The sequence below is a fragment of the Rhamphochromis sp. 'chilingali' genome (genome assembly GCF_963969265.1).
Source record: "Rhamphochromis sp. 'chilingali' genome assembly, chromosome: 8".
Classification (NCBI taxonomy): Eukaryota; Metazoa; Chordata; class Actinopteri; order Cichliformes; family Cichlidae; genus Rhamphochromis; species Rhamphochromis sp. 'chilingali'.
Genome location: NC_137935.1, coordinates 1604563 through 1630645, shown reverse-complemented (window position 1 = coordinate 1630645; position 26083 = coordinate 1604563). Strand labels below are relative to the sequence as shown.

The 26083-nt window shown below is 44.2% G+C and overlaps 1 protein-coding gene across 7 annotated transcripts in view; it reads left to right on the top strand.

Annotated features, from left to right (window-relative positions):
* ltbp4 (latent transforming growth factor beta binding protein 4) overlaps positions 1-26083 on the top strand; it is a 70079-nt gene that overhangs the window by 37369 nt on the left and 6627 nt on the right. For 2 of the 7 annotated variants that reach the window (XM_080888308.1, XM_080888302.1), the window contains 29 exons: positions 5101-5346; positions 5672-5745; positions 7681-7857; positions 8509-8611; positions 10787-10846; positions 12101-12223; positions 14442-14618; positions 14713-14850; positions 15336-15608; positions 17031-17198; positions 17443-17574; positions 18026-18151; positions 18412-18525; positions 18795-18914; positions 19835-19948; positions 20049-20168; positions 20404-20523; positions 20868-20993; positions 21120-21245; positions 21562-21684; positions 22195-22326; positions 22470-22595; positions 23102-23245; positions 24037-24300; positions 24406-24477; positions 24800-24928; positions 25020-25160; positions 25380-25532; positions 25904-26002. In XM_080888308.1, the coding sequence (XP_080744434.1) occupies positions 5101-5346; positions 5672-5745; positions 7681-7857; positions 8509-8611; positions 10787-10846; positions 12101-12223; positions 14442-14618; positions 14713-14850; positions 15336-15608; positions 17031-17198; positions 17443-17574; positions 18026-18151; positions 18412-18525; positions 18795-18914; positions 19835-19948; positions 20049-20168; positions 20404-20523; positions 20868-20993; positions 21120-21245; positions 21562-21684; positions 22195-22326; positions 22470-22595; positions 23102-23245; positions 24037-24300; positions 24406-24477; positions 24800-24928; positions 25020-25160; positions 25380-25532; positions 25904-26002 (4020 nt within the window). The remainder of the gene's footprint in view (positions 1-5100; positions 5347-5671; positions 5746-7680; positions 7858-8508; positions 8612-10786; positions 10847-12100; positions 12224-14441; positions 14619-14712; positions 14851-15335; positions 15609-17030; positions 17199-17442; positions 17575-18025; positions 18152-18411; positions 18526-18794; positions 18915-19834; positions 19949-20048; positions 20169-20403; positions 20524-20867; positions 20994-21119; positions 21246-21561; positions 21685-22194; positions 22327-22469; positions 22596-23101; positions 23246-24036; positions 24301-24405; positions 24478-24799; positions 24929-25019; positions 25161-25379; positions 25533-25903; positions 26003-26083) is intronic. The other 5 variants (XM_080888303.1, XM_080888304.1, XM_080888306.1 and 2 more) reach the window with 5 other exon arrangements.

Here is a 26083-nt window from a genome sequence, read left to right as displayed (position 1 = left end):
GGTGCATCCAGCCTCCTCGGCTGTAATTGGTCCAGCCCAGAGTCGATCATGACCAATTGGCCAATCCAACACCTTTCATTATATATACCCTTCCTAAAAAAAAAAAAAAAAAAAAAAAAAAAAAAAAAAAAAAATCCATCGGCCCATAAAAACAAAAAATCGCCAGCGGCCCACCGGGCAAATGCCCGGTATGCCCGATGGCCAGTCCAGCTATGCTTCCCAGTGTGGTAGCTCTTTTTTTTTGTGTGAAATTATTTTTTTAACCATTTGACTTGAAGTTGATTTAAGCAGATGCATATTCTTTGTGATATGAACACATGGGAAACAAATGATCATTTAGCCATTTATTTTTAGCTCAAAATGACAACATTAACACAGTAAAACAGGTCTCTTTCTTAAACAGAAGCCTGTCATGCTTAACTTTTGAGAATATAAGTAAATCTTTCTTTAAAAGAACTCTGTCCTGCTTAACTTAAAATTATATAAATTAATAGAAAACAATAGAAAGAAAAATATTCTTGTAACTGTGCACATATAGTGCATTTAGTACAATTGGCTTCAGTTGAGGTATTATTTCAGCTTTTCTAATGCTAATCAGCTGCTCCTGTTTGTAAACCCGCTTGTTCCCATGATTACGCATCTTAACTCATCATCATTATTCATCTATGTATTACTTTTATGTATTAGTCATCTATTTGTTGTAATCATCTATCCTTACAGATGTTTATTACACAAAATAAGTTATATTATCACACTTCTGGCCACATAGCGCTGATATTCACTGCACATGCCCATATTAACTTTTTCCAGCCAGGTGTTTTCCTTTTCCCATTCCTCCCTGTGCTTTTGCAGCCTATTTTTCTTTCTCTGAGCGAACAAACATTGCTGCTCTGATGCTGGGCTCACACTGTGCGATTTTTGGCCCATTTTGAGACGATTTCTGAGTCGTGCGACGGATTTGGTGATCAGACCGATTTTGGCCTTCATCGTGCGTCGTGTAGTATACGTGGGGTAACGAGAAGCGATTAACACCTCACGACCAGCTCCCGATCATCAATCGCTCGTGAGGGTGTCACCGCAGCCGCTCACACTGCGCACGCGCAAACACGTAAACGTCGGTGAAAAAGACGGAGCAGCACAGCTGTGCAGCATGTGATCTGGACACAAGCGATGGAGGCACAACTTGTAGAACTTTGGAAAGCTCATCCGAGCCTTTTCGATGTGGCATCACAAAATTATCACGACCACAACAACCGTGAAAACAGTTGGATCTACATCGCTGCTCAATCACAGCTGCCTGATCATGTTTTTCATTAGCAATTTAGCAAAGTTGATGGTGGTGGTGTGTGTGTCTGTGTGAGTGAAAGACGGAGAGAGAGAGCGCGACAGATTGTCTGTTATAACCTTAATTTTATGGACGCACAGTGTGAGCTCTCAGGTCGCATCAGAGCATCGGGCGGTATAGTGTGAGACCCTGCATCGTGACCTACCAACTTCTAACCCCTGCGAGTCAATCGTGCAGTTTGAAAATCGCACAGTGTTTGCCCAGCTTTAGGTGTACTGTCATCCGAGACTTGCACCGCAGTGTCGGCGTTTGTTTCCCTGTTGGCCATGCTTGTTGTTGTGGTCATCTGTTGTCTTCCGGTATTTTCTCTGTAAGCGACCTTTCCTCGACCAATGAGATAATCTGAATTGTCATACTCGAATTGTCATAAGTGTGCTGTCAGCTCATTGGTCACAAAGCAGGAGAGGGGCTGGGAATTATGTTTTCAAACAAAGCGTTAATTCCATTAACATTTATAGACTACTTTTGATTCTCACTGTATTACGGGACAAAGTGCGTCCCTTATTAGCTCAATACGGGACGTGTACTTTTGTTTCGAAATACGGGACGATTCCGTATTTTAAGGAACGGTTGGCAACCCTACCGTGAATGTTACACTCACACAGGGGTGCTAAATAGTGTATGTAGGCAACGGCACAACCACAGTTACTGCAACCACGTGTGGTGAACTTGTGATCTTGTTGCCTTTCAAATTGGTGCTTTGACTAGGTCTGCATCAGCGTTGCTGCTTTACCAGGTGTAACAATAAAGTTTAACATCCAGGCATCCATGAAAACAGAATTCATGAAGTTTAACAGAGTTAGAAGTTAGCAGGAAGTTAGCTCGCTAGCTTCCACCTAAACATGATATAGCATGTTCTGACTGAGAGATTTCTGAAAGAATTCAAACGTACATCTCTGCTATCACTTCCAACATAAAGAAGAGAGAAAACTAAACAGCAGTGACGTTTGTAGGGTTACTGAAGTTGGGCTAGCTGCTATATAATGATGTGCTATGTGATCGCTAGCTACACAGCTATGTTAGCATAGCATAAACTCACTGAAGCTGGAGGATGAACGCTAACTTTTTTCCACTCGATAAAAGTTAACTTGAGGGTTCCCGATGGTCAGGAACAAATGTAATCGCATGGCAGGATGCTGTAAACGGACCAAACTTCAGTCAGGAGAACAACTGAGATAATCCATCCACAATACGAGGTTAGTCATTCATATACTGCTGCATGGGCTGGGCTGTAGCTACATCGTAAGGTTTAAAAACTGAGCTTTAAAATGAACAGAGAGGCCGACAGTGATCACTGACTGTTTTTAGGGGCTTGTTCAGATTCAATAGAACAAGATACAAAGCATTAAAACATGTGAAAAACACAACAGCCATAATAAACGCAGAGTAGTTTGGACCCGGAAGCAGGATTCATACATCATCACTGAAAGACCGGATAATGACACGCTGATCGACACGCTGATAAAAAGGGACTAAGATGGAGTCAGTCTGTCTGTCTCAGTCAGTCCAGGTTGGTCAATTCAACTACTTCCAAATGGTTGCTGAGTGAATTCTTATATTTGTACATATATTTATCCTTAAAATTCCCACATTCCTGCTCTTATATTTTTTTGTTTCTTATGTTTCTTGTGTTTTGCACACCTCTGTTGTTTGTAAAGCTTGCACTGTGATGTGACAGTAAAAGTGATTTGATTTGAAAATATTCCATGCAATGACTGGGCACACACCAACTTTCACTAGTCTTCAGGAGGTGACTGTCTCATGTTTATCTTAGTGTGACTGAGTCATTAGTGAGCTGCAGTGCTGTGTGTGAGCTAAACTAAATCAGTGTTAGTCTTTGCTCTTTTGTGGCTTTGGGTTGGAGTGTGTTTGATGATGTTTTGTGATGTTCAGATTTTCAGATTAAACCTGACCAGACTTTCAGATCATTCGTTAAAGATATGGGGACGGGCAAAATCAAAGTTCATCTCATAGATTTTTCATGTTTGTCTCTGTTTATTCTCTCCATCAGTTTTTCAGTGTTTACAGTATTTCATCAGTGTAATCCCCCACACTCGCTCTGTCTTTTCTCAGCTTTGCCCCAGGAACGTCGTCCAAACTCTCCAAGTGTGTTTGTGTTGATGTGGTCCATCTGTGGTTTGATGTCCAGCATGATAACTGTGTTTACAGCAACACACGCAGCAGTGCTGTGTGCGTGCGTGTGTGTGTGCGTGATAGAGTAACATCAACAAACAGGACTACACGCACACTGTGAGGGCGTGGACACGGGCGCACACGGAGCGTCAGCAGTGGAAGTCGTTCATCTTTTTACTGAAGTTCAAACACGAGTTTGAGCCGATTCAAGAGTTCCTCTGCAAGCCTATGGAAAAACAGCCCCAGCCCCGAGCTCTGTAAACATTTTCCTGATGGGTTTATGAGCTCAGTCATCGCAGGTTATATGCAATAAAACAGAAAGTCCATTTTTTAAATTTTGCTCATTTCAAGTGCCAGAAAAGAGGTCAGAGCTTCCCCTCACTCGTCAAAACACTGTAAATGGTGAAAACGCTTAACTTCAGAACAGGACGTCACAGTAACAACATTCATCTTTTATATCGTCTATGTTTTAGCGCTAGACTCCCCCGGGGGCTGAAAAGGTACTGCCTGTGGATTATAAAAGGTTATGTTGAAGAAGTCTTAATTTCCAATACTGCAAATGAGTTGAAAATAACCATTCAGTGGTTACAGTTAAAAAGAAAGAAACTGAACATATGAAACATCTACCGATGTCTGTTTTTAAACCTGAACTCATCAAACAGAGATGACAGTGTCGGGTGCCTGAATTACAGCTGTAAGTGCAGAATCACCCTCAGCAATCACTTTGTCAGATCACAGGGCGATGGCATTTGTGTTTTTGTGGGGAGGGAATAGGACTAGCTTTGGTGTTTAGACTCAAACTGGCAGGTTGAAGACCAGAAAGGTCATGGCTGCAGTGCTAAGGCCTTTGTGTATCAGTTAATTAGCAGCAGCTGAACTCTGGGTAACTGTACACCAGCGTCCTGAGGCTGAGCTCATACAGCATGCAGGAAGTGGGTGGAGCCTGCTATCCCATTGTAGCAGTTAGCTTTGTTCAGACCCACATATCACCAATCATTTCTTAAAATGCTTCTTCTGTTGTTCCCAGATTGGTCCAGATGGTACCCCCAGGAGACAGAGCAGCAGGCTCATTAAACTCACACGATCAGATTTCTTCTGGAAACTTCTTCTGTCTCCTGGTTACTTCAGTAATCAAAGACTGATGTAGAAAATGACGAATTATTTCATATTATTGGTCAGATGATGTCATTAAAGATGCTCCAAAAAGCTCCAACAGCACAAACATAGTCCAGAGGTCCAGCTCAGGTGAAGCCAGAAGGAAGAAAAAGCTAGCAGCTACAGCCACCTGTGTCACCATCCACCTGTTGGGCAAAGAGGCCACGCCCTCAATTATTCAACTTTAAGCTTTAATACAATTAATACGAGCATCCTCCCAGCGTAGAGGTGTTATTTTAACATGGCAGTCTATGGGGACTGACTCACTGCTGCCTCTGCTGTTCATTAAAGGAACTGAAGCTTTTGGTACTTTATTTTTTATTTCAATCCTTAGCCTGTGTGTGAGCTCTTCCTAATTTGACAGATTTTACTGCTGTTGTTCTGTAAACAGCTTACAGGAATCATGAACCTGTGATGGTATTTATTTACTGAATAGATAAGTAAGCAGGTTTGTTTGCCTCCCGCAGTCCTCTGTCCTCTGCTCTGTAAGAACGGCGGAGTCTGTCTGCAGAAGGACCGTTGCCTGTGTTCGCCAAACTTCACCGGGAAGTTCTGCCAGATCCCCGTCACACCCACAGACTCCTCTGCAGCCTTCTCCACCAATGAGATCGTCAAGCCGGTTCTCCTCTCTGCCATGGCATCCAATCAGGAGCTGGTTCGGTCTGAGTTCCTGCTGCCGCTAGGACGGGACGCAGAGGCGATGACTGCTGGAGGTAAGCGACCTGTGACCTTTAACCCCAACTGTGTCGATGGGTGGCTATGACGTTTTTGTGTAACTCTTTGGAGTTTAGAAATATAGAATTTTTTAAAATATTTCTTGATATCTCAATATTTTACAGATTTTTATTTATTTCGGTTGTAGTTTGCTCAGTTTTGTTCTGACATTATTATGTTTATATGTAATAATATCTTTATTTGTTTGTCATTGGTCATTTAGTTGATACATTTTTGGCAGCTTCGGGCTTCCATTGGTAATTTGTTGCTATTGTGAATGGTGCCTCACTGCAGTTATCCTTTAATGTTCACACTCACGTGCAGCCCCCAGCGGGCCCATGGTGAAGGTCAGAGTTCAGCACCCCCCTGAGGCCAACGTGAAGGTCCACCAGGTGAAGGTAAGAACATTAACAGCTCCTCTGATTGGACGATTAAACTGTCAGTCATCATGTGATGATAAACGTTTTGTTCAAGCTGTTGATAAAACAAAGAACAGCTGTTTCGTTTTTTGTATTTTTACATTCTTATAGTTTTGTAAATATCTTTGTTTATTACTGGCCACAGGCATTTAAATAATATTCTCTCACAGTCATCGAGGTTTTACAAGCTTTTTATTTTGTAGATATTTCATAAACATTAATATTCAGTTTTGGCATTTATGTCATCTGTTTTTACATATTTTTATATTTCCACATATTCTTTTGTTTTGTTCTTAGATTTATTATTTTACATGTTATTAATAATCAATAAATTTTACAATTGGAATTTTTAAATCTTTTAATGATCTTTTATTACATTTTTAATAATTAATAAGAATTATATTACATCTATATATAATTTATTTTTTATCATTTAAATCTTTGATTTTATTTGAAACAATTGTTTTCTTAAATATAGAATTCTTTAGTTATTTAAAAAAAAATTCTTGGAAGTTCTTTAAAAACATCTAAATCCATCAACCTTCTTCCGTTTATCCGGGGCCATGTCGTTTGGCAAGCAGCCTAAGTACCTCCTCCAGCTACTCCGGGGGAACACCGAAGCCTTCTCAGGCCAGCCAAGAGATATAATCTCTCCGTGTCCTGGGTCTGCCCTGGAGGGGTGGGACATGCCTGGACACCTCGCCCAGGAGGCGCCCAGGAGGCATTCTTGTCAGATGCCTGAACCACCTCAACTGGCTCCTTTCGATGTGGAGCAGCAGCAGCTCTACTCTGAGCCCCTCCGGGATGGCAGAACCTCTCACCCTATCTCTAAGGGAGAGGCCAGCCATTTCCGCCGCTTGTATCTGTGATCCCGTTCTTTCGGTCACTACCCACAGCTCGTGACCAGCCAGAGCACCAATCCGTCTGTTGATCTCCCGCTCACTTCTCGCATCATTCGAACAAGACATCGAGATACTTAAACAGGGCGATTGTGGCTCAAGAGTTGGCAGTTCATCTTGTAATCGGAAGGTTGCCGGTTCGAGCCCAAGCTCGGACAGTTTCCGTCGTTGTGTCCTTGGGCAAGACACTTCACCTGCCGCCTAGTGGTGTTGGCCAGAGGGGCCGATGGCGCGATATGGCAGCCTCGCCTCTGTCAGTCTGCCCCAGGGCAGCTGTGGCTACAACTGTAGCTGCCTCCACCAGTGTGTGAATGTGAGAGTGAATGAATAGTGGTATTGTAAAGCGCTTTGAGGGTTTCGAAAAGCGCTAAATGCAATTCACTATTATTATTATTAAACTGCTTCACTTGGGGCAGGAACTCGTCCCTGACCCGGAGTGGGCACTCCACCCTTTTGAGGACCATGGCCTCAGATTTGGAGGTGCTGATTTTCATTCCCGCTGCTTAACACTCTGTTGGGAACTGCTCCAGTGCGAGCTGGAGGCCATCAGCTGTGACAAAGGGCAGCCCTGGCGGAGTCCATCACCCACCAGGAATAAGTCAGACTTATTGCCGGCTATGCAGACCAAGCTTTTGCAAAGGTTGTATAACGATCAAATGGCCCATAGCAATGGGCTAGACACCCCATACTCCCGAAGCAACTCCCACAGGAATCCCACACAGTCGAACGCCTTCTTCAAATCCACAAAGAACATATAGACTGGTGGGCAAATTCCTGTGCAGTATCCTTGGGAGCTCCACGACCAGGACGAAACCACATTGTTCCTCCTGTATCCAAGGTTCGACTGACAGACGCACATCTAAACAGTCATCTTAATTTCTTGCAGGAGTTTTAAAATTTAACCACAGATCAAGTTTAATGTAATTTATTCATTTATTTTTAACCCTTTCATTGAATGTGCCTGTAGTCTTTTGCATTCACTTGCTCGTAGGTAAGTTGAATCTTCTTGTTCCAGGTGTCTGGATTCACTCCCACCCTGCGGACGCTCTCTTCCTCCTCCTCCTCCTCAGGGTCAGCAGGTGCTCCGGCTCCTGCTGGCAGCAGAGTCCTGGCCCAGACTGTGAGAGGGGACAGCGTCTACACCCAGCAGTCCGGCTTTAAGTACTGCTTCAGAGAGGTTCAAGACGGACAGGTGAGTGGCAAAATATGAACACAAAATACCACCTGACATTTACCAGCAGGTTTTCAAAGGAGAACTTAGTTTTTACCCATTAACATGGATTTTGTTCAATGTTTCATGTTTGGAGATTTCTACGACTGTCAGGTGGATAATTACTGTGTTCTGTCACATCAAACAAAAAAAACAACCTTTTCGGCACTTTTTACCCCACATAGGCTGTTTTTTTTCTGTCACTGCTGGATTGCAAAGTCAGCATGACCTTGAACCCATGTTAGGGATAAGTGCTGTCTATGACATCATAGGGATCCAAGAGTAGAACAAACAGTCTGAAACTGAGTGTTTAAAGCAATCTGAAAGCTGAGCTTTTGGCACACAGGGATTACTTGTACATATACACCTCATCATTTGGCGAGTTATCACTGTGTTAGGAGACATATGACAGGAAGTAAGGAAATACTGAATAGATCAACTTTAATGTGATTACAAAAAGCAGAAAATGCGAACACATGGTCCTACATCCTTTAAAATGACAAAGAAGTCCTTAAATTATCCCATTGCTACACGATGCATATTGTTGTGTCTTGTTTTGATGAAAGTCCAGCCTGATAGATGTTAGCATGGCTGCGGTCCATCAGATTTATCCTGGACTGTGTTTGTTTTTAGTGCAGCTCTCCTCTTCCTGGCCTTCGGAGCAAGGAAATGTGCTGCAGAGGGATCGGAAAGGCCTGGGGCATCGATGACTGTGTCATCTGTCCTGAGATCACAGGTATACAAAAGTACACACAATACTCGTATAACACAACATAACACACTGTGTGGTCCACTCAGGCTTCCATAACCTACCTTGAGTGACCTCACTGTGGTCAGTCAGAAAACTTTGAAGACTTTTATATGTCTGACATTTTATTATTGCTTTAGACATTAAATTAGGCCCCAAAACCTTCTGGTAATTAAACTGAGACACACGGGAAAAGTTCCCATAGCTAACTTTATCCCTGTACAGTAAACCCAGACGTGCACTGTTGAAGGTTTGACTAACTCTTCCTTTACACTCCCTGGTCCAAGCAAGAATATTATAGTATGACATCTGTTTCATGCTGGTGGTCATTGCAGTGTTTTATATCAAAAGAAAATGACCCATCAATATTAAAACAATGCACTGTTATTCCTCCTCGCCTTTTTCTGTAAAAGGTAGAAAGGTGGCAGAGTGAGGGGCCAGCAGTGGAGTTTGAAACCAACATTCATGTGAAAAGCTGACGGCCACATGCTATGTAAAGTCACGTGTTGCTGCAGCATTACACCGGTTTGATTTAGCGGTTTAGGGTCAGCAAGCAAAGGTGTCATAAAAGAGGTCTTTCGAAAGCTCTCCTTTTTTCTGCAAGAGAAGAAGTCCTCACTATTCACTAATGTCCTCACTTAGGCTTGAATTTATAGAGGTCCTCACAAAGATACCTAGACTAGCACAGTTATACTAACACTTTTTCTGTGAGTGAGGGTCTGCTACTTCATGACTTTAATATTTGGGAAATATTTCACCAGTAGCTGCTTATGTAACTATTGGACTTCATCACACACACACACTCACATTTGTTCATCTGTCTTTGTGGGGACCGTAGTTAATACATGCCTTCTGAGGTTCCGTAACTCAAACATCATGATTTCAACACTGAACTCGAATCAGGTCCAAACCATTTAACAGGCCTCCCAAGGTCTGCCTCAAAGTGAGAACCCAGCAGTGTGTCCTCACAAGCATAGATGCATACACACACACACAGTAAGTAATCGGGCTTCCTTGTTCTTTTAGAGCTGACTAACAGTAAAGGAATGCAACTGTGGGACTGTAGGCTTTACAAACACACACACACACACTCAGGAAATCATGTTAGCTCAACTGCTGGCATCCAGCTTCACACCAGCCTGTAAAGAATGACGGCATACACCTTTAAAGAACAGAAAAGAGGGCCTGGATGCGCGCGCACACACACACAACTGGTACGATTTTTGATGTTTGTCATGGTTCATTAAAAGTGACCAGAAGATCTTTAAAAAGCTGTTTATAGCACAGGTGTCGAATTCCAGGCCTCGAGGGCCGGTGTCCTGCAGGTTTTAGATGTGTCCTTGATCCAACACGGTTTATTTAAATGGCCTCCTCAACAAGTCTTGAAGTTCTCCAGATTCCTGGTAATGAACTGACCCAGGGTGAGATCTAAAACCTGCAGGACATCGGCCCTCGAGTTCGGCACCCCTGGTTTATAGCTTTGGCTTTGTGATGGCGCCCCCTGGTGTTTCTGTTTGACCTAATTTGACTTTAATGTAACAAACTCTGGGGAGTTCATCTTACAACCTCCATCCATCCATTTGCTTCCGCTTATCCTTTTCAGGGTCGCGGGGGGCGCTGGAGCCTATCCCAGCTGTCATAGGGCGAGAGGCGGGGTACACCTTGGACAGGTCGCCAGTCTGTCGCAGGGCCAACACACAGGGACAAACAACCATTCGTGCTCACATTCACTCGCACATTCACACCTAGTGGCAATTTGGATTATCCAATTAACCTATCCCCACAAGCTGCATGTCTTTGGACGGTGGGAGGGAGCCAGAGTACCCGGAGGGAACCCACGCAAACACGGGGAGAACATGCAAACTCCACACAGAAAGACCCCGGCCTGATGGTGGAATTGAACTCAGGACCTTCTTGCTGTGCAGCAACAGTGCTAACCACCGTACCACCGTGCTGCCTAATGTAAGATTAGGCAGCACGGTGGTACATCTTACAACCTTTTTCTTATAAATAATTTAATTTGTAATATATTTCTTAGAAACAGTGCAGAACTGTGTTTTGTGTTCTCTCCTAGCAAACATTAAATATAAGTATGTGATCAGATAATTATTCCACAAGAATTGGTGATTGATCAGCGTGTATTTGGTTATTGATCATTGTTAGGTCAGAGCGATGCCAGCTGTCCAATTGGGTTTGAGCGAGCCAATGGAACGCAGTGCGTCGGTGAGTTTGGCGGTTGTAATCGTACAGGCGGTGGAAATATTCTGTTCTTTAAACAACAGAGAAACTAAACGATCAATCGGAGAAGGTTCTTTCTTTTCATTTCCTAAATGTGAACTTCTGTTGTTAAATGAAAAACAGATCAGTACGCAGGTCCATCCACTCACAGCAGAAGAAGCAATGCTGGTAAAATTAACGTTTTCACGGGATTGGCTGACAGCTTAACGTAGTGCCTGAATAACTGTTATGAAAATATTACATAAAGGAATAATTAGCAGATATGCCTTCCTGTTTTCAAAACTTGTACAAAAAATACTCAGAGCAGCCCTGGTCAGTTACAATACTATGCCGATGACACGGCATAATCTTATCATAGGACAAGATCGGATCAATATGTGGTCATTTGCAGATATGTGTCATCAAACTACAAATAAATCCAGGAATAACAACACTACAGTGGCTGCTTTTAACGAATTAATATGTAAAATAATCCTTATTTAATCTATTTTATACTGAGCTTTGTTCATCTTTGCAAAGGGAACTAAAACTTCTTCCACCAACATTTTATCAGAAAGTTTTAGTAGAAAGAAACCAAAACTGCAGTGTTTAATCTGAGCTGTAACAATTAAAGGTTTAACTGCCTAATTTAACCTTAGACTGTAGTTCTACAGGCTGATATTAGCATTAATGGCTTCAGTGTGATGATTCAGCCATGGACAGTTACTCTGCCATGGTCACAGATGTCATTAATCTCTTTAGCTCGACACACAGATTTCTTGGAGAAAAAATCATAACTAACTGTCGTAACTGCTTTTAAAGTCAGAAGTTTATAAAAGGTGCCCTGTTTTCCTCTGATTTTCTTCTTATTGGTTTCCTTCATATTCCAGTCTGTTTAGACATTAGCGATAAAAAACATATTTACTGCGTGAACAAAAGTGACATCGATCAGAATTAACATAAAGATAATACCAACGAACTGTCAGCTACCAAATGTAAGATCTTCAGCTTTCCTTCTGAACTGCTTCCAAGATAAAGAAATCTTCATCTGACTATTTGTTTAAAGTCTCCATGTTTCCTATGCAATGGATTTCTTTATTTACGACCAGAGGACTGATCCATCTTTAAAAAGTTTATCAGTTTTCTGATGAGCCCACTCGGGATCCGGGCGTTAGTAAATAAACGGTGTCTTAGAGGACGTTTGACGTCGGATCGCTTTGACAGCTGAGAAAAGCCTGAAGTGTTTGTGTGTGTGTGTAGACGTGAATGAGTGCCTGCAGCCGGGGCTGTGTGAGAACGGCATCTGTGTGAACACCAGGGGGAGCTATAGCTGCGTGTGCAGGCTGGGGTTCATCCTCGACGCCTCACATGGAATCTGCATCTGTAAGTAACGCACATTTACATGCACGCTGCCGCCGCCGCCGGCTTGGGAATGAAATGAGGAATGATGCCGACTCCTGTCAGGACTTCCTGAATCCATCTGAGCTCTCCAAGTTTCTCCTGGACTTTGGTTGGCTCGTCTCTCTCAAAGTTTAGCTGTGCAGCACATCAAAGTACAGAAAAGCTGAAGCTGCTGCACAGCTGGAAATAACTCTAATTTCTACTATAGCTGTAACACAGTGGGCAGTGAGGATTTGGCTCCCTGCGCCACCTCAGCAACTGCACTGCAGACTTTCAGCTTTAACTTTAGGTTCTGTTCAAAAGCATCACAGCCATTTTTGTGTTAAGGTGTAAAAGGCTGGACTGGCGAGTGTAATGATGTCACTTAAGATTTTCACTTTGATACCACAGGAGTCTACTCACAAACCCGGTCTAGGACGCACAGACAACCTGCAAACTGAAATTGATAAAATAATATAACACAGGACAAATTATTACTACAGTGTCTGTGTAGTTTATTAGACAAGCTACACAGTGTTGGCTGATTTCAACTTCAAACAGCCACTCAGGTATTAAAGTTACACTGGGCTAATACAGCATTTCTGTAAGTTTAAAGATGTTCTAAACACAATTTTTCTTACAAAGAATTGTTGATTTACTCTGAGCTTTTCTGAAAATCTGAAGATGAGATTCGTCGGACTGCGGCTCAGACCTTCAGCAGGAATAATGAGAGGACTTCTGTGTTTTTAAAGGTCAACTTTAAATCTTTGTTCTGCTCGTTGTTCTTTGGGGAACATGAGGGAGAGGTTCAGTGCTCAGATGGTTTGTATGAAGCCTGACCGGTACTCTGCTTATTCCGACCGGCATTCAGTGAATCAGAGGAGGAGGAGCTTCAGGATGCTGGTCTACCTGGTAACTGATGACAGCGCTCTAATCAAAGCTTTACTTTTTTTTAACAGTGTGTCTGTGTTTGGTCTCTTTCCTTTCCTGGAAATATTTTTTATATCCAAATTATTGTTTTGTCAAATTGAAGGTTTTTTGTTTGACATCCACACGGACTTGGACAAGCAGCAAAGTGGCTGTGCTTTTTCTATTGTTCTACTTCCTGTTTGTGTTTTAACCTGCGCTTACTGGGCTGAGTTATCACCTCGGAGCAGCTCCCTCCCCACAATCTAGAGTCTGTTTCCTGTAAAAGAAATAAAGCAGAATAAAAATGAAGCCAACACTGAAGCAAATGAAGCTGCAGTTCCTCTGACGTCCAGCAGAGGCAGCAGTGAGTCAGTCAGACTCACATGTTGAAGCTTTAGAGCAGAAATAAACACGTTTACAGCCTGATACACTGATAAACTGTTTGGTTTTTACAGATAATTTTCTCCTTCATAACAAGAATGTTTGCACAACTCACCTGTTTGGATAATGTTGAGGCTTACAGTGTGCATTATTAGGGGCGTGGCCTATTTGACTGGCAGGTGGATGGTGGCACAGGTGTCAGTAGCTGTCTGCTAGCTTCACCTGAACTGGACTTCTGGACCGTGTTTGTGCTGTTGGAGCCTTTTGGAGCATTTTAAATGACATCATGACATCATGTGACTTGCTGCGAGGTTACTGTAGTAACAACCTGTCCACGAATCAGAGCTCCAGTTTCAATGAGTGAAATTCTTGGATTTTACTTGGATGTTGCTGAACACTAACTAGCAGGCATGGATGAAGCTTCCTAACCTAACTGTCTTGGTTAGGAAGGAACGCTTCGTGCTCATCTACTCGTTTTGAGGAGTTGCCCCCTGCTGGTCAGTAGAGAGAATGCAGCTTTGGAGCACTTCAGTGTCGGTTTCATTTTTCAGACCCAGAATTTGCGCCCATCTTTATATCAGAGCGGTGCCAACACTCGTGTCCTCTTTGATAGAAGCCATGAGCCAGATGTTTGCATGGGAGGTTACTGAGGTTGAAATCGTTGTGAATCTGTGTCTGCAGGTGGTTAAACTTCCATCTGAATTTAGATCTGTTGACACGGCCTGCTGATGTTCTGTGTCGTCGGAAAGCTTCCTGTTCCTGCATCACCTGCCACGTCTGTGTTGAATCCCTTCCTGTGTCATTTAAACCGAGCGGGTCGGGGTACAGCATGTACTTGTTCTGCATGCAGCGCTCTGCTTCAGGTCCCGGCCGAGCTTCGGGTGGATCATCTGTGTAACGAGTCGCCCTCCTTCCTGTGTGTCCTCCTCAGCCCAGAGTGTCATTTCTGAGGAGAAGGGTCAGTGTTACCGGGTCCTGGGTTCAGGTCTGGGTCCGTCCTCCTGCTCCCTGCCTATTCTCAAAAGCATCACCAAGCAGATCTGCTGCTGCAGCCGGGTCGGCAAAGCCTGGGGACCCGACTGCCAGAGGTGTCCGTACTTCGGTTCAGGTAGGTTCAGGAGGACGACGTCACGACTGAGCTTATTTGGTTTCAGGTGAATTTTCAGGTGTGTCCTCTCTCTTCCCTCCATCTCCTCCTTCAGTGGCCTTTAAGGAGATCTGTCCCGCTGGTCCTGGTTACCAATACTCGCCTTCAACTCTTAAATTCAACCAGAGAGTCAGCGAACCGGAAGGGGGCGGCAGAGCTGTGCTGGTAAACGGCAGCAACAAGGACAACCAGGGTACCTGCTGAGCACACAGCATCCTGCACACCGGCTGCTCATGCTTCTGTCATGGGAGTGTTGGGTCTGCTCCACCTTAATGATCAATAATAACAATAATAATAATAATAAATTATGACAGCATTAAAAACTTTAAAGTTGACACAAGTTATCGTCTACGAACGGTTCACAGCCTGCCTGACAACCAGTTTTCCTATTAATGACGTTAATAAATGAAACAGCAGCTGCTGACAGACTGAGCTCCTCTTAAACTGAGCCTAAACTCGTATTTAATGTTGTCACCGTTACACTGCAGCATTTACAGCTACATTCTGACTCTGTTTCAGATGAACTCTTGTTTTTGGTTGTTTCTAAGTCTTGTTTGAAGACTATTTGTTTTTTTAGGATTAAAAAAATCCCTGGTTGATTAAGATTACACCTGCAGATCGATTTAAACAAAGATGGATGTGTTAGTCAGTGTGATGAGCCTGAGTCCCCCCCTGCAGGTCCTGTTTCAGGGTCCGGGTCTCTACTGAAACCCCCTCCCTCTGGTGGAGCGAGTACCTCCGGTGCCACAGGAGCTGGGACCAGACCCAGTCCTCCCCAACCTAAGCCCCAGCCAGGCACAGGCTTTCCCGCCTCCTCCTCCTCGTCCTCCTCCAGGCCTGTGCAGCCTGGCAGTGCTGGTACCTCAGCCACCCAGGGCAGAACCCGGCCTTCGCAGAGCCGACCTGATTCAACACAACTGAGACCTCAGCCTCCGTCCGCCGGGAGCCAAGGTAGCAAAACAGCGACGTTTTATTTGTCGGAATCATCGATAAACACCAGCAACAGTTTTACTTCAACTTTACAGACAGTGAGACGGTTTCAGGACATCTGAGGTCAGATTTAGAGCAGAATCCTCGTTTGGCACTAAAGAGCTGTTGGGTTATGTTAAAGAAGCCTTTTCACACACGTTTGCACAAACATGAACACAACATGATTTACAACAACCTGCAGCATATAAAAGCATCGAACACTGTGAGTTGGCTCTGCCTCTGTTTTTTATTATTGCACTTTTATATTTTCTTCAAATTTGATCTTCACTTTCACAGTTTTGCTGACGACACCCAGCTGCATCTCTCCTGCAGACCTGATTCCTCCCTCCCACCTTCTTCCCTGACAGAGTGCCTCACTAAATTAAAATCCTGGTTCAGCTCTAATTTTCTTAAGCTTAATGAGGATAAAACTGAAATCCTCCTTATTGGCACTAAATCCAACCTGCTGAAGGCGAACCATTTCTCACTCACCATCGATAACTCCACAGTTTTCCCTTCACATCAGGTTAAGAGCCTTGGTGTCACCTAGACAGTTCACTTTTCTATAAATCTCACCCGTTCTGCCTATTTCCATCTACGCAACATTAACAGATTATGTCCTTCTCTTTCCACCCAGTCTACGTCCATTCTTGTCCACAATCTTGTTACCTCCCGCATTTACTACTGTGATTTTCTCTTGCATGGTCTCCCCCCAAAATTGGGGGAATTTCACTGGCTCCCAGTGAAATTTCAGACAAACTTCTGCTCACCTTCAAGGCCCTTTATAACCTTGCTCCTCCTTACCTCTCTGACCTGTTAAGCACGATCTCTTCTGCCCGCTCACTTCGATCTTCTTCTTCTATCCAGCTTGCTGTGCCTTCTTCCCACCTAACCACCATGGGAAGCAGAGCTTTCAGCTGCTCTGCTCCCAGGCTGTGGAGCTCTCTGCCCCCAGATATAAGAAACACTGGTTCTCCCTCAGTTTAAATCTCAACTCAAAACCCATCTGTTCAAATCTGCATATTCACTGTGAACCTACTTTGTTCATTTTATCTTGTGCTTTTGTTTTATTGTTCTTCATTGTGTCGTTGTTCTATTATGTGTTTTATTCTAAATGGTACATTGGTAAGTGTCCTTGGGTGTCTTACTATTATTATTATTATTATTATTATTATTATATTTGATATTAATTGCCTTTGCTTTTTGAATCGAGGCTGAGTGATTCGTTAAAATCTTAGCAGAGCTTTTTCTATAAAAACTGCATCTACTAAGCACGAAGTCTTTGGCAGCGTTTATGAAAAACTTTACCTGCTGTACCTTGGTTTGATGAAGATGACTGTGTCAGTCTGAGAGGAAGGAGCTGCTGAAGACAAACTGACCTGTCGTTGTTGTTTTTGCTCTCAGCAGCTGATCGTTTCTCTTCAGTGTATCGGGCCGATCCGCCGCCATCCAGAGGGGACTCCCTACCCGCTCCGGCCCAGCCGCAGAGCCCCGAGCGTGGGTCGAGACCCAGGGAAGACCTCCCTCTGGAAGCCAGACCGGCTGTGAGCCCGACGCCCCCCAGAGTTCAGAGTGAGTACTGGACGGAGAGGACGGCGTGTTGGAAGGACGTTCTTCATCTGTTCCGTCCTTTGAAAAGAAAAAAGTTCACTCAGATCAAAGCAGAATCCGTTTGATAAAACTGTCTTTGTGCAGAATGAAAGATCAAAGGTGTGTTTATGTGAATGATCTGATGTGTGAGAGCACTGACCTGAGGTCAGCTGCAGACGCTCGGCGGGTGACGAACCTTAACCGCCATGTTTCTGTGTGCGTGCAGCAGTACAAGGCGTGTGTGAGAGCAGGCCGGGTGTGTGTGGCCGTGGCCGCTGTGTGGATCAGCCAGGTGGGAAACACACCTGTGTGTGTGATCGGGGCTTCCAGCTCAGCTCGCAGCACACACACTGCCAGGGTGAGATATGAACACGTGAATCCTTCAGCCCTGCTTGAAAATGTCAGCTGACTGAGAGTTTGTAACAATACGATCTGTAGCAGTAACAGTTACTACATATCAAAACAAATAAAGATGAACTTATTGAAAGTCATCATATTGTATCACATCATGTTTATTATAGAAAAATATTTCTGCATTATTTAACAGATATTTTACAATAACAGTAATTTTTATTTTACAAATAAACAAATGCAACATAATTTGAATAGATTTTGTTTATTTTACATTCAATATTTTCCTTATTGTCTTTTCCGTGGATAGTTTCCAAACATGTTTTGTGTATATGTACACACAGAAACTGAATGTTGTATTTGTTCAGTTGTTTTTTAATGTTTTTATAATGATATTAGTGTGTGTGTGTGTGTGTGTGTGTGTGTGTGTGTGTGTGTGTGTGTGTGTGTGTGTGTAGATGTGAACGAGTGTTTGCAGTCTCCAGCTGTGTGTTCAGTAGGAGAGTGTGTGAACAGCATTGGAAGCTACAGATGTGTGTGTCCATCTGGATACAGAAGCAACAGCCAGCAGACCAGTTGCCAAGGTGACGGCCACTTCCTGTCTTTTTTAAAGCGTTTTCATGTTTGTTTTCCTGCCCGGTGACAGCCGTGAGACGCTTCAGCACGTCTGCACAGTCTGGACCTTTAAGATCGCAACATAAGCACGAGCTATGTAACCACATCACGGAAAATATGACTGGAAAACATGATGCCAGAAAATAAAACTCTGGAACCTTTTTATTGAAATGTTGGAAAAACTGGCATAAATCAGAACATGTTAGTAAAGGTTTGTTTGGCTCCTCAGACATCGACGAGTGCCGGCAGAATCCCTGTGTTAACGGTCGCTGTGACAACACGGCGGGCAGCTACAGGTGCATCTGTCGGCTTGGTTACAGGCTCGTTGGCAACACCTGCACAGGTGAAGGGCCGCCATGGCTCAGCTTAATTCATTTCTATTTTAGAGATGACTTCCAGACAGCCTCACACGGTTCAGAAAAGCTGCACTCTCACGTTAAACGTGTGCAGACTGCTCTAAACACTCAGTTTACAGGAGTTTTTTCAACTCGTGGGTTTGTATGATGTCATAGAGAGTCAGTCAGCCAATCAGAAGACAGCTGGCCTTAATCATCTGTCTAAAACTGACTGATAAATCTGCTATAAATGACATCACTGATGTGTGTGTGTCAGATGTGGATGAGTGTGCCGACCCTCTGCAGTGTCCGGGTCAGGAGTGTGTGAACGCTCCGGGCTCGTACCGCTGTGTTTCCTGCCCGCCGGGACACGGACTGCTCAACAACGTCTGCAGAGGTAAACAAATATGTTATAATATATTAATAATTATTTTCATTTAAATAGTTCAATGAAAACATCTAGTTGATTTTTTTCATTAGAAAATACAATTTTACAATTAGCAGTATAGTTGAAAAATATCAGAAAAGAATTCTTAGTAAACTCTATAAAAACGTCTCTCAGCTGCTGTTTCATTCAGACGCTGTCGTCCTGCCGTTCAACTATTATGGTTATAAACTATTACAAAGCCTTTAAGCATTAATATTCATATTTTCCCAAACTGAATAGATATTAGTAAATATGTTACTTATATTCATATAAAAGTCAAAATGTGAAAAGATAAATATAGAATAAAATCTAAATTAAATAAAGTATCAGTAAAATAATAGTGCATCAGAATGTTTTTGTTTTGTGTGATAGATGCTGCTGAGCTCTAATAAAAATAAAAAAGATTTGAAAATGTTTGTAAACTATGAAAGTATCCCAAAAATTTAAAAACAATACTAACATGTAATTAAGAAGGTAGAGCGGTCGCCCCATGATCAGAAGGTCGTGGGTTCAAATCCACCGAATGGCTATCCTGAGGTACCCCTGAGCGAGGTACACACTGCTCCCGGGCGCTGGGCGAATGGGTTAAATGCAGGACTACAGACGACGCCCACGTGTTTAAAAAACAGCATATTTGAACATTGTTTCTCTGTTTGTAATTGTTTTGTTCTTTTTTATTAACTCATTCACTGCCATTGACGTCTATAGCCGTCAATTGCAGTGAATGAGTTAATGGGTTTAACTCATTCACTGCCAATGGCTGGCAGTGAATGAGTTAAAAAATGGATCCTGAACTGTCAGTGACTGAAAAACCAAAAACCTTTCCTTCCTCCTGAAACTCGCTGACGTTCCCGTTTGTTTACGTTTCCTCTTTCTCGCTGTGCCTTCAGACGTCGACGAGTGTCGTCAGAATCCCTGCTCCAACGGCCGCTGTGAAAACACGCCGGGGAGCTACCACTGTGTCTGTCACCATGGTTACAAGCCCCAGAACAACACCTGCACAGGTACACATCACAGATAGTTAGTGATGTAAATGTTAGTTTGTTTGTATGACGTCACTCTGTGTGTGTGTGTGTGTGTGTGTGTGTGTGTGTGTGTGTGCAGACGTGGATGAGTGTGCAGAGCCATCTCAGTGTCCTGGGCAGATGTGTGTGAACTCTGTGGGCTCGTACAGATGTGTTTCCTGCAGAGCAGGATTCAGACTGACCGACAGACAGTGCACAGGTACACACACACACACTCGTTTTCATATCGTAGTGAGGACATCTCCTTGCCGTGCTTTCCCTAACCCTCAGCCTAACCTGACTGTAACCCTGACACTAAAACCACAATTAGATTCTTAAAAGTGTCGTAAAATTCGTGGGGACTTTGTCCCTGTAAGGGCTGTTGGTCCCCACAAGTATAGTTTCTGTCCTCACAAAGATGTCTAAACACACACACACACACACTCTGTGTGCAGATATAAACGAGTGTGAGGACGGCGACTCCTGTCCCGGTCAGCGGTGCGTGAACACTGAAGGCTCCTACAGGTGTGTGGACTGTCGGCAGGGATACCACAGCGTGGATGGAGTGTGTACAGGTACACACACACACACACAGGAGCTGAGCCTGTTTAGAAATCAACATTATGTTTAGACTCATCACCGTTTCATCATCCGTCCATCCTCAGCTTGCAGTGGCAGAAGGCGGAGCCTCTGAGCAAATCAGTTAGGAAAGGCCGATCAATTTTCAATTCAATTCAATTCAATCCAGTTTTATTTACACAGCGCCAAATCACAACAACAGTCGCCTCAAGGTGCTTTATATTGTACAGTAGATCGTACAATGATACATACAGAGAAAAACCCAACAATCACATGACCCCCTGTGAGCAGCACTTTGGCGACAGTGCGATCAATGATGATGTCACTCTCTGTGCTGCAGACATAGACGAGTGTGCGAGCGGCAGGGTGTGTGAGGCAGAACGGGTCTGTGTGAACACCGTCGGCTCGTTCAGGTGCGACTGTGCGCCCGGGTATCGAACCTCCAGCCTGGGAAGGCAGTGCAGAGGTGAGGTCGCTCTCTGCTAGTTAAATATAACTTTACCAGATGTGGGTGGTGATGAGGCGCCCTCGTACAGAACGGTGCGTTAAACAGATCATTTTAATGTGTGTGTGTGTGTGTGTGTGTCCTCAGACATTAACGAGTGTTTGGAGGGAGATTTCTGTTTCTCCAGAGGAGAGTGTGTGAACACGCCTGGATCCTACACGTGTGTGTGCTCGCAGGGATTCACGCTGACTGAGAACCGGACGGCCTGCCTCGGTGAGTCCCGCCGATCAAACGGGGAACGTTTATCAGGACGCTTCTTTGGGTTTGTGCGCACGTCCGTATTCAGATGTTTAAGTATTTCATTTAATACCACAGCAGCCTCATGACCGTCGCAGGAAAGCAGGACTGATGTCGGAGCTGTTGTGTCGGATATATTACAGTCAGGTCCAAAAATCTTTTACACCTGTGCAGTCAGCGATGGCCTGCAGAGCCCACAGACATCACTGCATGCTGCGTGAGATGCTCTGCAGGCCTTCGGCTGCTGCCTGTTTGTGGCTCTTCAGTTTTGTCTTCTCGTGTCTTTGTGCAGACGTGGACGAGTGTGTTAAGGCGGGGGTGTGTTCGGACGGTCGCTGTGTGAACACCGAAGGCTCGTTCCAGTGCGACTGTCAAATTGGCTTCACCACCAACCCCGAGGGGACTGCCTGCCTTGGTATGCACACACACACACAAGTGTGACACCTTCAGCCCAGTTTAAGTAGGCCTGACCTGTTAATTAGGTCATGACCCTGCAGCCTGTGTCCATCTCCTCGTGGCTGCCAGTACCATCCAAAAAAGAGACGAACAGATAAACTGATAAATGAATCGTGACAAATAGAAGAAGAATATTAAAATAAGTATTTTGACTTCCTGTCAGCCAAAGAAAGAAATTAAAATAGGACCGATGTATTCAAAGCCTTCATGAGGTGCATCATGTTGTGGTTCAAAGCTCTTCTCCATACAGTCTCTGTAATCTGACCAGCAAAATAAAATATCTTATAAACGTACAACGTGCTGCACATACTTGCTCATATATATTAACTGGACCCAGTACTGAACCCTGAGGTGCTCCATAGGAAGTGTTGGCCTCATGTGAATCAAAGTTTATATTACTGATGTTTAAGGCCAATCCAAAGCTGTGAACCTTGACGTCTAACGACCTCTGTCTGTCTGTCTCTTTCAGATGTTGATGAATGCGTCTTGTCCGGTGGTTCTATTTGCGGGTCACAGCGATGTGAGAACACCATTGGTTCCTACAGCTGCCTCACTAACTGTGAGCCAGGCTACCAGGTGAACCACGCTGGGATCTGTGAAGGTGAGTCTGAGCACATGTTACCGACGCTTCAGCATCCACTTAGAACAAACGAGGGAGGCCTCATCTCTGCTTAGGCCAGACGAGCCGTAGAAAATGGATGAACGGATGGACTTGACTTCCTTCTCGTTTCTTCTTTCAATCAGATATTAATGAATGTGGCAACACGACAGTGTGCGGCGCAAACGCCTACTGTCAGAATCTGTTTGGAACTTACCGCTGCATTTGTGACCAAGGCTTCACCTCCTCCACCGATGGAAAGACCTGTGTGGGTACGTGTTAGAGCACAAGTGTGAGGATTCAAGGCTTTTGGGTTCTTGGGTCTAAAAAAAACCAAAAAGACATTTTAAGACTTTGGATCCTACAAATGTTTTTTTCAGCATCACATGTTTGACCCTCTAAAGCCTAACCTGTCGCTAGATTCAGATGGGTGTTTTCAACATCTGTAACTCCTGAACCATTTGCTCAATTGAAAGAATTCCAACGGTTCCTGAAAGCAGCGACGCTGCGCTTTTCAATGATATTAGGGTCATTACGGTGATCCCAGGCACGGAGTCACAGCAGCCCCGCAAAGACAAGCATTTTATCGGGCATTTGGCTTCTTTTAACTGAGTTTCATTATTGTTTGTTTTTGCTGTTAACTTTCTTGTTTTGTGTTATTTCCCAAAATTTGGACGTGTGCCTGAGATTATTGTTTTTTTAATGGGTTAATCTACAAAACAATCTAAACAAGGTTTATGTGAATGAAATGAAATGCGTTTGTGTATGTGTCTTTCAGATGTGAATGAGTGTGTGTCTCTGCCGGGTGTGTGTGGCTCAGCTCGTTGTGAGAACGTGGAGGGGTCCTTCATGTGTGAATGTGACCAGGCAGGTCACAGCTACGACACGGCGGCCAGACGGTGCGTCCACGCTGCAGCTCTAGGTAAACACATATGAGACTACATGGCTGCTGTGTAGCTGCTGCTGCTCACACGAGCCACAACCCAACTCCATCCCAGCCCCATGCCGTTAATAAGATTTTCATCTCTGTTGTTGCTGATGTTGCTGGTGTGGGGGCCTCTTCCATTGCTGAAGATGGAATAACGATCCTTGGACTTTCTTTTCCCCAACTGCCAACAAAAGCTGCAATTCCTCTAATAGCCACTTGAGGTTGTAGTGAGTCAGTCTCCTTGTTAAAGCATCCAGCTTTAAAACAGAAATTAACAAAAGTTACCCCTTCTTAACAACAGTATGAGAGGGGAATGATTTTTAGAACTGAGCTGACTAATTTTATTAAGGCTTAAAGTTGGCCTTGTTTGACTGACAGGTGGATGGTCACACAGGCAGCTGTAGCTGCTAGCTGTCTGCTAGGCTTCACCTCAGCTAGCTAGCATGCCTGAACTGAACCTCTCCTCTGTGTTTGTGCTGTTTGAGCTTTTTTAATGCAATTATTGGATCAATAAAAAGGCTACTGTGAGGTTATTGTACTAAAGAGGTCTGAGCTCTAGTTCTGCTCAGTGAAATTCTTGGGTCTGTGTCCTGGAGCATGCTAACCAAGCTTGATAGCATTAGCTGATATCTTGGGTCACTTCTGGCTACACGAAAAACTGTATTTTGAAATAACCGGTGATGGTCGCCAAAGATGACCTCGCAGAACAAAAGCTAAAACATGCCAAACACCCAAACCTGTTTGGTAGATGCTAATTTAACTTTCATATTCTCATTTTTCTTCAGAAACAGACATAGTCCGTGCCCGCCAATCCTCTACCACCACCTCCTCCTCCGCTTTCCACGCCAGCGTGGTGGAGCTGTCTCCGATGCTGCCGCCCCTTCCTCAGGCTCGTCCTGGCGAGCTGAGGGAGTGTTATTACAACCTGGCAGAGCGGGGAACCTGCAGCCTGCTGGCCACCAACACCACCCAGCAGGAGTGCTGCTGCACACTGGGGCAGGGCTGGGGGCTGGGCTGCCAGTACCACCCCTGCCCTACAGCATACACAGGTGGGAAAGCTTGTGTGTATAGTGAATGCAGGCCACCTATCAACCTATCAGGACTTCAGAGCTGCGCTTTGGTTCATTTTCTGATAAAGTCTTTCTGTGTTGCAGCTGAGTTTCTAACTCTGTGTCCCAGTGGGAATGGATATGTTACAGAAGGACCAGGAGCCTTCAGCTACAGAGGTACAAACACAGACAGACCTCTTTAACCCTGACCCCACTGCATTTCACTTCCTGACTGATGATGTTACTGGGTCGCAGAATGTCCGGTTGGCACAGATACCGTTTCCAGATGTTTTCAGATATTTGCTGTGTTTTCAGAAAGTTGGGAATTAGTAACCCAGAAGGTATAAGAGTGTTTTTAAAACCCTCAGACTCAGAAAGTCTGGACTGTAAAAAACAGGATCAGTAACAATCCGTACGTCACAACGCTGCAGGGAGGTACAGCGGACATGAATGAGAACATCTTTGAGACACGTGTCCTTTTTCGTGCCTTTGTTGCCAGATGTGGATGAGTGTAAGCGTTTCCATCCAGAGGTGTGTAAGAACGGCGTGTGTGTCAACAACATCCCGGGATACAGCTGCTACTGCTCCAGCGGATACGTTTACAACAGCACGCTGCTGGAGTGTGTTGGTACGCCGAACCGAAGCTCAGCAGCTTAATTTGCTCAAACCGATTTGAATTTCTGTGTCAATAAAGTTTTTTCCCTCCTTGTTTGTGTCAGATCATGATGAGTGTGAAGAGGAGAGCTGTGTGGGAGGGATTTGTGTGAACACAGTTGGTTCGTATTACTGCAGCTGTCAGCCTCCTCTGGTCCTCGACGACACCCAACGAAACTGTGTCAACTCCTCCGACCTCAATCAGGGTAAACCTGAGCTTCCTGCTTCTACTTCTCCTCCCTAGAAATAATAGAAATATCCTTTATTGTCCATCATCACGGAAACTCTGGTGTTCCAGCAGCACAGTGACAGGCAGACGCAGCATGCAGACTCACACAAAAGTCGAGAAACTATATGAATAGCTTCCTGCCATCAGTTTTGCTTTGCTTTCTCTGCTCTGGTGTTGACTTCTTCATGCTCTCCAGATGAGAACCTGTCCATATGCTGGCAGCACGTGACGACAGGCCTGGTGTGTCAGAGCGTTCTGATGGGAGCTCATATCACCTTCACAGACTGCTGCTGTCTGTATGGGCAGGGCTGGGGGTTCAGCTGCGCCCTCTGTCCTGCCCCCGACACAGGTAAACAAAAGAACCACTGGAAACTATAAAAACATCTGGTGTCTCCTCAGGAAGGCTGTTAGGAAGACGTCGAGAGGTTTTATTGTTTTTATACCTCCAGAAATCATCAAAAGCTCCAAAGCCGTGTGTATTCAGTGTTGTAGATTTTGAAGCCATTACCCCGACGTGGTGACATTTACAGGAGAAGAATTTTAAGTTGTTAAACTGGAATTTGAATTGGGAAGCCTTCCTGCTGTCACCCTCTGTGGAAGCCCAAAGATGAATTTCAATGCAGAGGTCACAGCTGTAGTTTAAACATCCTAAATATCATCAGTTGGTATGATGACCTTGTAGCATATTTAACAGATTAACTGGCATTCGTCTCTCCACAGAGGGGTATGCCAGTATGTGCAGTTCGTTCCCTCCTCCGCCTCTTTTCCCGGCGACTTATCCGGACTCTGAAACGGAAGCAGGTCGAAGACGAGGGAGTGGTACAGAAAACTGTTCACATTTCTCAGTTTTATTTTGAGTTTTAATCTAAAGTCGAGTTTAATTTGACTTTCTCGTTCCTC